Source organism: Rhinichthys klamathensis, unplaced genomic scaffold, assembly GCF_029890125.1.
Source record: "Rhinichthys klamathensis goyatoka isolate OS25496 unplaced genomic scaffold, OSU_Roscu_1.1 h1tg000262l_1, whole genome shotgun sequence".
NCBI classification, from domain to species: domain Eukaryota; kingdom Metazoa; phylum Chordata; class Actinopteri; order Cypriniformes; family Leuciscidae; genus Rhinichthys; species Rhinichthys klamathensis.
Genome location: NW_026606783.1, coordinates 2,320,363 through 2,332,917, shown reverse-complemented (window position 1 = coordinate 2,332,917; position 12,555 = coordinate 2,320,363). Strand labels below are relative to the sequence as shown.

The 12,555-nt window shown below is 35.6% G+C and overlaps 2 protein-coding genes across 3 annotated transcripts; both read left to right on the top strand.

Annotated features, from left to right (window-relative positions):
- The first annotated feature begins 246 nt into the window (after positions 1-246).
- krtcap2 (keratinocyte associated protein 2) lies at positions 247-4,703 on the top strand. Its single transcript, XM_056267755.1, has 5 exons — positions 247-390; positions 1,325-1,479; positions 1,602-1,665; positions 2,317-2,383; positions 4,375-4,703. Exons 1-5 carry the CDS (start codon positions 387-389, stop codon positions 4,490-4,492), a joined length of 408 nt encoding a protein of 135 aa, XP_056123730.1. The 5' UTR covers positions 247-386; the 3' UTR covers positions 4,493-4,703.
- A 2,984-nt stretch (positions 4,704-7,687) lies between these two features.
- Positions 7,688-9,387, top strand: s100a10b (S100 calcium binding protein A10b). 2 transcript variants are annotated; one of them, XM_056267757.1, is made up of 3 exons: positions 7,688-7,817; positions 8,411-8,560; positions 8,959-9,387. In XM_056267757.1, the coding sequence occupies exons 2-3, from the start codon at positions 8,420-8,422 to the stop codon at positions 9,127-9,129; spliced, it is 312 nt and encodes a 103-aa protein (XP_056123732.1). In that variant the 5' UTR covers positions 7,688-7,817; positions 8,411-8,419; the 3' UTR covers positions 9,130-9,387. The 2 variants fall into 2 exon arrangements, with proteins under 2 accessions (XP_056123732.1, XP_056123733.1); XM_056267758.1 differs by having other exon boundaries at positions 7,700-7,817; positions 8,415-8,560.
- Positions 9,388-12,555: the final 3,168 nt, after the last annotated feature.

The following is a 12,555-nucleotide window of genomic DNA, read 5'->3' as shown; positions in this document are numbered from 1 at the left end:
TATATTATATTATGCTATATTATATTATGTGCAGCACATTCACAGAGTGCAGCACATTCACCGCCACATTATAATATAATATAATATAATATAATATAATATAATATAATATAATATAATATAATATTATAATATAATAATATAATATAATATAATATAATATAATATAATATAATATAATATAATATAATATAATATAATATAATATAATATGCTGTGTGAATGTGCTGCACTCTTCTGTCCACTAGATGAAGCTGTAGGGTTAGTGCAGGGGGATTTGCACTTGGCACAGGATTTAGACGTTAGAAGCGCGTCATCTTTGCTCTGCTGCCCGAGACTGAACAGAGAGGAGTTAAACCTGTCTCTTTGCCTTATTGCTGTCCGATATGGGTGAGCTTAGCTTTTACATTAACTATTTCAAACGTTGAAATTTGAGCTGTTATTTTGCACGCATATGATCATAAAAAGGGACAGATAGTACACGGGTGGGCTCGTTAAAAGTTGTTAGCCTTTAAACGCAAAATTGGAACCTGCTGCAGCTCCTCATTTAAATCGCTTTGTGAACATTAACAATAAGTTGAATTGGGATTTTTTTCGTCCCTTTGTGTTTCGAAAAAAGCAAAAGAAAAATTGTAACGTTACTGTATGAATGGTGTTTAACTTAGCTCACCGCTAACCATTGCTAAACATATCATACGTTTTCAATTGTCATCGGCATAGTATTCTTAGAAAAGACGAAAGAATAATAATAATAACTTAATTGTGTGTGTAAAGTAATTCGTACTATTTAAAAAAAAAAGCAAAACAGTAGATGAAAATTGTAGCCTCTCTGATTGTTTCCACACGGAACGTTTTAAAGAGCGTACACTGACGTGTCCAAATTCTTGCACATTTACCTGCTTCATAATAGATCCATAGTACGCTTTTCCCTTTACGTTTATGCTTTTTTGCCTTTGTCAGTGTAATTTAACGTTTCTTGTTAGTAAATCATTAGTTGACCAAATGTTTATTAATCTGAATCTTCCCTCGTTCCCAAATTAATTATTCCGTAGTGAACACTAGCCCGTCGCGGAACCAAATAGACTAGTTCTCTGTCAAGAACTGTACGCGTACATTTTCTTAATTCTTTCTTAATGTATTCAATTCAAATTCGACAGCTTTATTTTAAATATTATAAAGTTTTAAATAATATTATTTAAATATTATTTATCAGTATAATACAGAATACTGACTAATAAATAATATAGGCAGCAGTACTATTACTGGTCATATTATTCTTTTATTTTTAGACTGATGTTTTCTCTCTCTCTCTCTGTTACTATAGCGGTGAACACAAGTACTTCCCTGGTGTTGTCCAGTCTGCTGTCCGTTCTGGTGTTTGCAGGAATGCAGATGTTCAGTCGCCAGCTGGGCTCTTCAGAGTGGCTGACCATCCTGGGGGGCTTCCTGGGGTCTGTGCTGTTTGTCTGCTCTCTTACAGTATCCTTCTGCTGCCTTGTCATGCATACAGTAGTAGTTTGTCTAACCTTAAGGCTTAATATTACGTTTTTGCTCAGTTGGCTTATCTGTTTTCTGTGTTAGTTCTTAACCTGCAATTACAGGCTTTCAATAACCTGGAGAACCTTGTCTTCGGGAAGGGCTTCCAAGCCAAAATCTTCCCAGAGAGTAAGTGAATGACTTAACCTTATGTTAAATACTGCTATTGTCTGGTGTATCCTCCTCACTTGCAGAAAGTTCAAATGAACGAAGAAACACTTACACTACCATTAAAAAGTTAAAAAGCTTTTTTTCAGCAAGGATGCATTAAAATGTTTAAAAGTAACATTAAAGACTTTACAGTAAAGGCCATAAAGAAATTTATTTCAAAGAATACTGAAAAGTCACGGTTACCACAAAAATACAAAAGCACAACTGTTATCTACATTGATAATAATAAGAAATGTGTATTGAGCAGCAAATCAGCACATTAGAATGATTTCTAAAGGATCATGTGACACTGAACCCATGCTTTGCCATCACAGGAATAAATTACATAAATATATATATTTAAAATATATTAAACTAACAAAACAGTTATTTTGAAACTGTAATAATGTTTCACAATATTACTGCTTTTACGATCAAATAAATGAAGAAAAAAATCTAAATCACAAACTTACAGCAGTGTCTATTTAACCAGAAGATTTTAATAATGACATTTTAATAATGTACAAATACACATTTTGACAGCCAAATGTAATCAGATTGAATTAAAATCGGAATTAATGAAGTTTTAATATATGTTCTTAACTGAAAAATATTTAATCTCTGTCTTAGTTCTCGTGTGCCTGTGCCTCTCTCTCTTTGCGTCTGGTTTGGTGCATCGTGTGTGCGTGACAACGTGGTGAGTTACCTTTAAAACGTTTAAACGTTTTTGATTTTCTCTCCTTCGGTTTTCTTTTTCTCTTTTGCAGGGTTTATTCCTCATAAATATGATAATCATATTATGATGTTTGATATATTGTTTTGGATAATGTTGCACTATATTCTTGATGATTATGAAAACTTTCTTGTATTATTATTTTGTGTAATTATAAAATAAGTTTTATATTTATTTAATATATATTTATATAATTATATAATTTTCTTTGTATCATTTCTGCATAATTTAAACTGAAAATAAGTACATTGCATAAGTACTTAAACCCTTAACTCAGTACTTAGTTAAAGCACCTTTACAGCCTCAAGTCTTTTTGGGTAAGATGTGACAAGCTTTTCAATACTGCATTTGGCAATTTTCTGCCATTCTTCTCCTCAGATCCTCTCAAGCTCTGTCTGGTAGGATGGGGGCTGTCGGGGGACTGACATTTTCAGGTTTCTCCAGAGATGTTCGATTGGGTTCACTCAAGGACATTCACAGAGTTGTCCATATGCCACTCTTGCATTGTCTTTGCTGTGTGCTTAGGGTCATTGTCCTTTTGGAACGTGAACCTTCTGCCCAGTCCGAAGTTCTGAATGCTCTGGCTGGACCAGGTTTTGATTAAGGCTAACTCTATATTTTGCTGTGCTGATCTTTCCTTCTACCCTGATGAGTCCCTCAGTCCTTGCCACTGAAAAAAACACCCCCACATCATGATGCTGCTACCACCACACTTTATGGTTGGGATGGTATTGTGCAGGTGATGAGCAGTGCCTGTTTTCCTCCATACATGATGCTTGAAACTGAGGTTCATTAGACCAGAGAATATTGTTTCTCACAGTCTGAGAAAAAATTGTTTTCTCATGTGTCTTCACTGAGGAGAGGATTGATTCTGGCCACTCATATCTGCCATAAAGCCCAGATCGGTGGAGTGTTGCAGTGATGTTTGTCCTTCTGTAAATTTCTCCCATCTCCATAAATGATCATGAAGCTCAACCAGAGTGACCATCAGCTTCATGGTCACCACTCTTACCAAGGCAATTCTTCATGAATTGCTAAGTTTGGCAAAGAGGCCAGCTCTAGAACTCCTGACTCCTGGTTGTTTCAAACTTCTTCTATTAAGGATTATGGAGGTAACATGCTTTTGTGAACCTTCAATGGAGCAGATTTTTTTGTAGTCTTCCTTCCCCAGATCTATGTCTTGACACAATCCTGTCTCTGAGCTCTACAGGCAGTTCTTTTGACCTCATGGTTTTTGCTCCGATTTGCATTTTCAGCTGTTAGACCTTTTATTGAAAGGTGTGTGCCTTTCCAAATCATACCCAATTCAATTGAATTTGCCATAGGTTAACATATACAAGCGCAATTGGAATGCTCCTGAGCAAAATTTCAAGTGTCCTAGAAAAGGGTATGAATACTTATGCAATGTAATTATTTCAGTTCACTAAATTTGCAGTTAAGGTTTAAGTTGTCACAAATCAGTTTTTTGCCTTGTCATTATGGTGTATGGAGGTATGAAGTGTAGATTCATCGGAAAAAAGTCATTTAAAGTAGTTTAACAAGTCAGCAACATAACAAAATATAAAAATGAACGGGATTGAATACTTTCACAAGACACACACACACAAACAAACATTATATATATATATATATATATATATATATATATCAGGTGCACTATTGTCCATTACGGCACTGATGATATTGTGAATCTAAAACGTTTGGACTTTGCATTTGGCCTCTAAATAAAGTATTTTTTGTAAGAAATCTTCGACTATTATGTGTGCGAGCTCCTCTTCTTGTTGTGGTAATCGATTACCACATAAAAGACTTGACTCATCCCACAGTTTTTAAAAACAAACAAAAAAATTGTTGACAACCCACTTGACTTTTATAGGCTACCTGTCGAATTGGTCAAATATACCTCATTCAACACTGTTAATTTGTTCTTTCTTTCTCTGTTCTCTCCAATATAGCCTGATCTTCTCTGTCATCGCACTGTACTACATCAACAAAGTGTCAGCAGCTCTTTACCAGGCAGCACCTGCTCCAGCTCCTGCCAAACTCACCAGCAAGGGCAAAAGGAAGAACTGAAGCACTCATGACATCAGCCACCACACCGCTGTATGCTAAAGCTACAAAATCTGATGTGTTTGCCAACAGCAGGCTTTTTTTTTTATCCATTCCATCCACACTGAAAAATAACTAAACACACTGTCATACCAGTCATAGATGTGTGGTTTTTGGTTCTGTTTACAAAATTGTTTTTGTTTAAGGGGTTTGTTATTAAAAGTTGATATAAAAATCAATGGCCCTTCAGAGAGCTACTCTTGTTTTCCTGTTATAGTCGGCACAAAATGAAAATTCACTCTTTCTATTTTCTAAATGCATCTTATTGATCTTATTTGGACCGATTCATTCATTTAAATGCAAATTAATTGCTTAAAAATCATACAATGTGATTTTCTGGATTTTTGTTTTAGATTCCGTCACTCTCACAGTTGAAGAGTACCTATGATCAAAATTACAGACTTCTACATGCTTTGTAAGTGGGAAAACCTGCAAAATCGGCAGTGTATCAAATACTTGTTCTCCCCACTGTATGTACCTTTTTCCGGTGAAACGGCAGACTTCGCCCAAGTGGCGTATGCTGGACTTCTTCAGTAATCTAGTCCACTTAAACCCGCCGTTTTCTTAAATTTGTTGTCAAGCTCACATTCAGTTCATTCAATCAACAACTGATGTATCAAACCAAGTCCCCAGCCTAAATTTCACTGTACATCACAAGTTTCATTGTGACTTTAATGTGAATTTTCTGTTACAGATAATATGAAAACTGCAGTTTATTTAGAAATAATTATTATTGCAGTGAGTTGTTAGACTCCAGATGACTAACCTGCCAAGTGATTTCAGTGTCCTCCACCCTTTGTGTATGCTAAAGAGTCCTGGTTTCCTGCCTAAGGCCTCACACTGCATCCTGGGACTCTCAGCTGACTCAGTCAGTCCTGTTACTGACCCCGCACAAAAAACTCAGTCATTGTATTTATCCTACTCACTCCTCACACGCAGATAAGCTTCAAATTAGCATGGAATTAAAAGTATGCTCTACCACAGTTGAAGCTCACCCAAATCTTTGTAATGCATTTCAAATTAAAACCAGATAGTTGTGGAACTGTTCCAGATAGTTGTGAAACCTTGCTCTGCCGAAATGGTTCTCCCAGGCTATATGAACATAGTCATTGAATATTCTGAAGGACAAAAAACTAGTGGAAGCCCATTTGTTCAGTAACTAGTTTAGTTATTTTCCACATCGATTTGTCTTTTCTGGATGGACCAATGCTGTAGTTGTGAAAGTTGATGTTTTCTCCCCTTCATGTTGCTTCTTTATAGCATTAATGCATAGATGTTTATCTGTTTTAGCCCTTTGTGGAAAAAAACTGCCAGTTAGACCACTTAAAAAAATGTCATGCCCTAGCTTGAAAGGAATGTAACGAGAGAATTGTAGTGGCAAAAAACCTCCAGAGATGTGAAAAGAATTCAACATGGTTACTATGACAAAAACAATCGCGCTTACTCAAAACACCATGTGTCATCCACCCTTGACCGTTCTCTCTCTTCCCCTTTTCTCATGTCCTATAAAGATTACATTTAATTTCCAAAGTGATACAATGTATAACAGTGTCTGATGATAGGTCAACCAAAGATGACAATTCTGTCATCATTTACTCTTCCTCAAGTTGTTCCAAACCTGTATGAATTTCTTTCTTCTGCTGAACACAAAAGAAGATATTTAGAAGAATATGGGTAACCACACATAGTTGATGGACTCCATTGACTTCCATATGGGAAACAAATATTATGGAAGTCAATGGGGCTCATCAACTGTTTGGTTGCAGACATTCTCAGCAGAATAAATAAATTCATGCAGGCTTGGAACAACTTAAGGGTGAGTACATGATGACTGAATTTTCTTTTTTGGGTGAACTACCCCTTTAAAGGCACTTCCTGTGTGCTGGGTAGAGACATCCCTTCATGCCTACTGTGCAGATTGAAACAGGCCATGTCTTATCTTTGCCAAAAACGGCAGCCCTTCCCTTAAAAATAATGCCTTGCCAAGTATCCTCTTCTAACATTTGTTCAAAGTGGAGAGTCAGACATGTTGTGTTGTGTCAGACGAGAAGCATTGTGAAAGTTTTGAGTCACACACTTAGGAAATGGTGGATAGGAATGAAAGGGCTGGTCCTCCTTGTGAAAACATACTGACTGAACATTCATTCAACATGCATAGGAATGCACTGACCGTAAAGTAGCACATATATATATTCCACTGGTGCAAAATCCAATAGTGATGGCAACAGTGTTTTTCTGCTTAAAAACAATCTGTCCTTGCGAAAAAGGAGTACACATTAGCATACTTTTAAAAAGAGTACTGAAATAAAGGGATAAACTGGAGTGCAAACTGAATGTAATGTTTTTGAACACTTAATTGCTTGTTATTTTAAATTTAGTGAAAATGTATTATTACATTTATATTAAATTAAATTAGTTTAACTTAAGAGTGCTTTTTTGAGCCACTTATAGGACTTGCATACATCTTTATGTAATTTCATAATTCTATTGTCATTAAATTATGATGTACACATATTTAAATAAGTGTACTGACAAGCATTGTGGTATTTACATGCATTTTTAATTACACGTTTGTAATGATGAAACCATTTTAAAAAACACACACTACAGTTAAAATCATAAGTTTACATATGCTGTGAATGTGTTAGCACATCGAACTAATAATACTTCTTTGAAGCACTACAAAATATCAAAAATTATTGCAACAATAAATTAAAATGTAGCCTACCTTAAATAAAAAAGGTTTAATTTTCAATTATTTCAAAGTGCACTGTAGGCTACACAGTCATGAAAGTCTCTTTAAGTAACCTACATTTAAGTGGCCTTTTATTTTAATAATATAATATGATCTGCAAGTAGGCTACATTTTAAAATATAAGATTTGAAGTAGGACACTACAAGTAAGCACACTTCTTTTTCACAAGGGTGGTTTGCTGGTTTTAGCTGGTTTACGATGGTCTAACTGGTTTCACGCGTGACTGATTTAAGGTGTGTTTTGTTCCAGCAGAGGTGATTGGAGTGGAATTCCTCGTTCATACATCTGTAACAGGAGCACTGTTAAATTAATTTACATACACATGCTTACATTTATTCGCGTTTGTATTGTAAACCCGTCAGCGTTTTCTGCAACGTTAAGCCCTAAACAGTTAAAATTTACAGTTCCCACCCAACCTCACACTCTTCATTCGGGCGGAGCCCCGGTATAAATTCCTCCTCTGCTTGACCAACTCTTGCACAGGACATTCAGTACATTCTTTCATCTTCAGGTGACGCTCTGCCTTTTATCAACGTAAGTACGCAAACTTTTATATTCTGGAACAAGTTGACATTTAAATAAAGGAATAGTAGCCTACAACATTGTTTTAGTTACTGACTGAGAGCGCTTTTACTGTAAAACTGTTAAAGTTTTTACCTTAGTATTGTAAGGTTTCTGTACTTGTTAAGTGATAGTAGGCTAGGCTAATAAATAACTTTGAAATACGAACTGCACTTTTTAAATGTGTGTGTGTGTGTGTGTGTGTGTGTGTGTGTGTGTCAGTGTGTGTGAGCATGTATGCACAGATTTTATGGCCGTCAGTGTCACTAACTTAATCTAAACGTTTTTATAGGTAGAACAAAAGTTCAAAATTACGAATTAATTCTGAAATACTTTAAACAATTGCATCAGGATATAGACCTTCTAATAATAAATGCCTTTTTTTTATGCTTCAATTTGGCATTACATCTGGTGGGCATTACTCACACTTTGGCTTATTTCCAAATGGAAAAATCCACTTCTGTTTCCCAATCTGCCCAATGGGAGGAGAACAATGGCTGTTTGCATAATATCCAGTTTGATTAAGGGATGAGACAGAAAAACTAATACATTATCTCTCACTGTAGACAGTCAAAATGCCGTCTGATCTGGAGAGAGCAATGGAAACTCTGATCACGGTGTTTCACCGTTATGCCGACACAGAGGGTAGCAAAGCATCCCTGAGTCGCAAAGAGCTCAAACTGCTGATGGAGAAAGAACTGTCTAGCTTTCTGAAGGTACAAATTTCCATCTATCATACACCCAAGACTAACTTTAAAGGGATAACTTTAAACATTGGTCTGGGCCCTGTAATGATTTTGTGCAGTGGAAAGATTCTACTGCACAAAAGAACCATGAACCATGGATGGCAAGAACCTTTATTTTTAATGGTATAGCACGGGCAGGGCCGTACCAAGCATGGGGCGGGACCCAGTGCAAGGTAGTGGAAGCGGCCCCCTGGTCCGTTCCCCTCAAGCGCGGGGCCTGGTACGGTCCTAAGGAGGGCCCGGAGCAAGGGGCCTCTGAAATCCCTACCGAATCATTCCAATCTTCTTCATATTTCACTCTTTTTCCATAATATGTGGAAACCTCCAATTCAATTATATTGCAAACATGTATCTTTTGTTTCTCCTAGACTCAGAAGGACCCTGCTGCCATTGACAAGATTATGAGGGATCTGGACTCTAATGGAGATGGAGAGGTGAATTTTGAAGAGTTTGTGTCTCTTGTGGTGGGCCTCTCCATTGCCTGCGAACAGATCTACCAGAAGCATACGCAGACACCTGCTGGTGTCAAAAAGAATTAAATAGTCAAACATGAAGGCAAAAAAAAAATCTGGTTTTCTGTTTCGTCATTTTGTTAATGTTTTTCACTTTCAGCCACATGCCTTGAAGTTGTTACTGCAGTTACACTGTATGTATGTTTTGCAAAAGATTATGTTTTGTCATTTTTGTCCAGTGATGTTCAAATTTTTTAAGTTTTTATAAGTGTCAGCATTGGGCACAAAATATATTCTCAAAAGTCCTGTAAGTTCCACCATGGAAATAAACACTCAATGATTTTCTGTTCATGGCTGGATTCCAAAATACTTTACAAAATTATAAAGATATCATATCAGATGTTATTCTGATGAGACTCTTGGAGACATTTTCAAAAGAAAATGCCCTTTATGATTGTTTTAAGGGTGCAGACACATTGGAACTTAAAAACATCTTTGAGTTTGAGAGTATCAAATACAATCTTAACATAGAATATTTTCCAGAACTAAGCCTCTGAGAACTTTTGCTTGAATGAATATTTATATAATAAGGATAATTCTACAAAACGATTCCATTTTTGTCCTTCATATGCACATTTTACCACGATTTTATACATTTGATTATATATATCAGCTTTAAATTCTCTTTACTCAAGCACAAGGCTTGTAATATTAAATTAGGCTACTTGTCAGCTCTGTTATACTTTCTGTAGGCATGATTATGTCCCAACATACAGCATATTTATTCAACTTGAGATGATAATGCAATTTATTAACACATTATATAGGCTAATAAAAATTATTTTTAAAACTTGTATAGTTTTTTATACGTTTCTGTTTTGCATTCTGTTTTCTTATGGAGACAGAAGAGCTACAAAACAACCTTCGCCTTTCCCAGAAATGACTGAAACTCTAATAGACACACAAATGGCATGATAACAGCAACAACAACACAACACACCACAGAAATGCCAATCCTTAAAAGCAACTAGACTGGAGGAAACATCATTTTCATAAACGGGTCAATCACAGACTTCAACAGTGACTTTGTGAATGTTCAAAGAGCATTCAATTCACAGACTGTCTTTATTATCTATCCACGCATCCTTTAAAATTCCAATAAATAATGGGATTCTTATTGTCTAACATAATAATGGTTAGGTTAGGTTACTTTTATTGTACCCTTAGGTAAATTTGTTTTACAGTGCAATGGCATTCTATGGCATCCAGTACAAAAACACACAACACAGAACACTCCACAACACATAAAGACAAGAAAATAAATACTCATACTTAGTAAAGTGCTCTCAAGAAAGTGCTCTCAAAACATTACATATGGTCTTTGTAAAATCATAAAACCCCTAGTACATTTCCGAAAAACCACCTCTACAATTTGTTAATCCTATTAATCGCATTTGGTACGAAGCTGCTCTTATATCTTTTTGTTCTACACCTTGGGACTTTATACCTCCTCGCAGATGGCAATAACTGAAACTCACTGTGCAGGGGGTGAAACGGAATGAGTGATATTACAAAGGTCTCTACCAATCCACTTACGCCTACATCAGTCTGATACATAAATCAGATGATACATCATTGCCCAGTATATAAACATTTAAAATATATAAAGATAAAAGCCTATTTAAATAAACACATTTTATTGCCCTAAAATTAGTTTTTTATAACTAAAATATGACCAAGAATATGAAAAAATGAAATATGTTGTTTCTGAATGCTTTCTATTTTGAATAGATAGCCTCATCCCGGCCCTCACTTAATCCTCCGTTTACACATCAGACATTCAGTAAACACCAAACACAGATAACTTTGAACCACAGGCATATCAATATTTAATGCAACCCCGTAATGACATTAATGAATCTCATTTTTCTTGAGTCTATTATCGTGTGATCTGTGGAGCATCATAGGCTACTCGGCTGTTTTTCACTCGACATCATGCTGAGTGCTTGCAAGCTGGTGTTGATTGTAGATACACGTACCTGAATTCATTTTACATAATAAAATATACTTTTAGGATATTTTGATTCAAACAATTTTGGTGGTTTTAAAATGTGTCCCCTCCCCCCTCAGGAACCACCATAGACTGGGAACCACCGATTATGTGTGTGGGCGTGTTTGAAATCCGTGTAAGCTCTGGTGTAAGTTAAACAGTCGCGTTGCCTTGCAACCAGAATGACTCTTAAGGGTGTGTCAGCCACATGAGGTCACGGGAGCCAGTGCTAACATGTTTTTTCCCCCCTCCTCCGTATGATTTGTCTGGACTTAAAATACAAAAATACCAACCTTGGATCTTCAGTATAACTATAATCAGTATATCAATACAATTAAAATGATTATTACCACTATTATGCACATATTTATAATACTTGATATAATACATAATATTACACGTACAAACAAACTGAATGGTACAAGGACACTTTAGTTTATGTTTTTTTTTTTTTGTAAATGATAATTAAAGTGTCTAAGGTCTGTCATGTGACCATATAGACCTTATTCACAGCAGCGCCATCTTTCTTTCTTTTTTTATAAAAAAAATGAAAGCAAGGCTGTGTGTGGGATAGACATAGCCTACATCTCTTCAGTGAGTTGTACTGGTGTTGTGGTTTTGGCTTGTTCTGTTGGCGAATCACAGCATTATCTTTCCAAAATAAATTCAGTAGACCAAAAAAAACAACAACAAAAAACAGATAATAGGCCCTATTAGCTGTTTAAAATTATAAGTGACCTCGGAGCTTTATACAGCTTCTTGCCATAGCTTCTTACAGCGGATGCCACTGAAAACACGGTAAGTATATCACAGCCTCGCCTTCATGTGGCGCAGCTCTTAATATGGTCTAGTTATAGTTCAGGAAGTGATCACTAGATGTCAGCAGTATTCCACACGTCATCGGTTCTTCCTCTTCTCTCATACTTTTATATTTCTGTATCGTAGAAAAGTAACCCAACAATTCTTTCTTTTTTTCTCCACAAACATGTCTGTATTAAATTTAGACCGCTGTTTTGATGAATGTCTGTGATGGATTATTTTAAAACTGACATGCATAAATACATTTGTGTTCCAACATTTTTATGTCAGATAAAGTGACACCAATGATTATATTTGTGCCATTTATTTTTGTTATTTTCTTTTTTACTTTATTAGGCCCCTAGGCTATAGTAGTATATTATCATTTTTGTTGACACTATGTTAAGACGTGTTAAAGTGTAATTACACATTTTAGTAGCTACTTAGTAATTCAACTTATAGGGGTTAGTTTAAGCTATGTTTATGTTATTCGTGCATGCATAATATAATTTACTGTTATTAAAGTGTAAATTGCAGGTTAACCACCACAACCAATTAATGTGTAAATTAAAGTGGTCAATGTGTATTTATGTAAAAATGTCTGTCTTAAAATGCGTTAAAATAACATGTATTGGGGTTTCTTCAAAGGTAGCATGTTTTTTACC

Coding starts and splice junctions, on each gene's coding strand:
- krtcap2 (XM_056267755.1), top strand. Junction 1,480..1,601: donor TGTTTGTCTGCTCTCTTACA/GTATCCTTCTGC, acceptor CTGCAATTACAG/GCTTTCAATAACCTGGAGAA. Junction 1,666..2,316: donor AGCCAAAATCTTCCCAGAGA/GTAAGTGAATGA, acceptor TCTCTGTCTTAG/TTCTCGTGTGCCTGTGCCTC.
- s100a10b (XM_056267757.1), top strand. CDS start 8,420: ATGCCGTCTGATCTGGAGAGAGCAATGGAAACTCTGATCACGGTGTTT. Junction 8,561..8,958: donor AACTGTCTAGCTTTCTGAAG/GTACAAATTTCC, acceptor TGTTTCTCCTAG/ACTCAGAAGGACCCTGCTGC.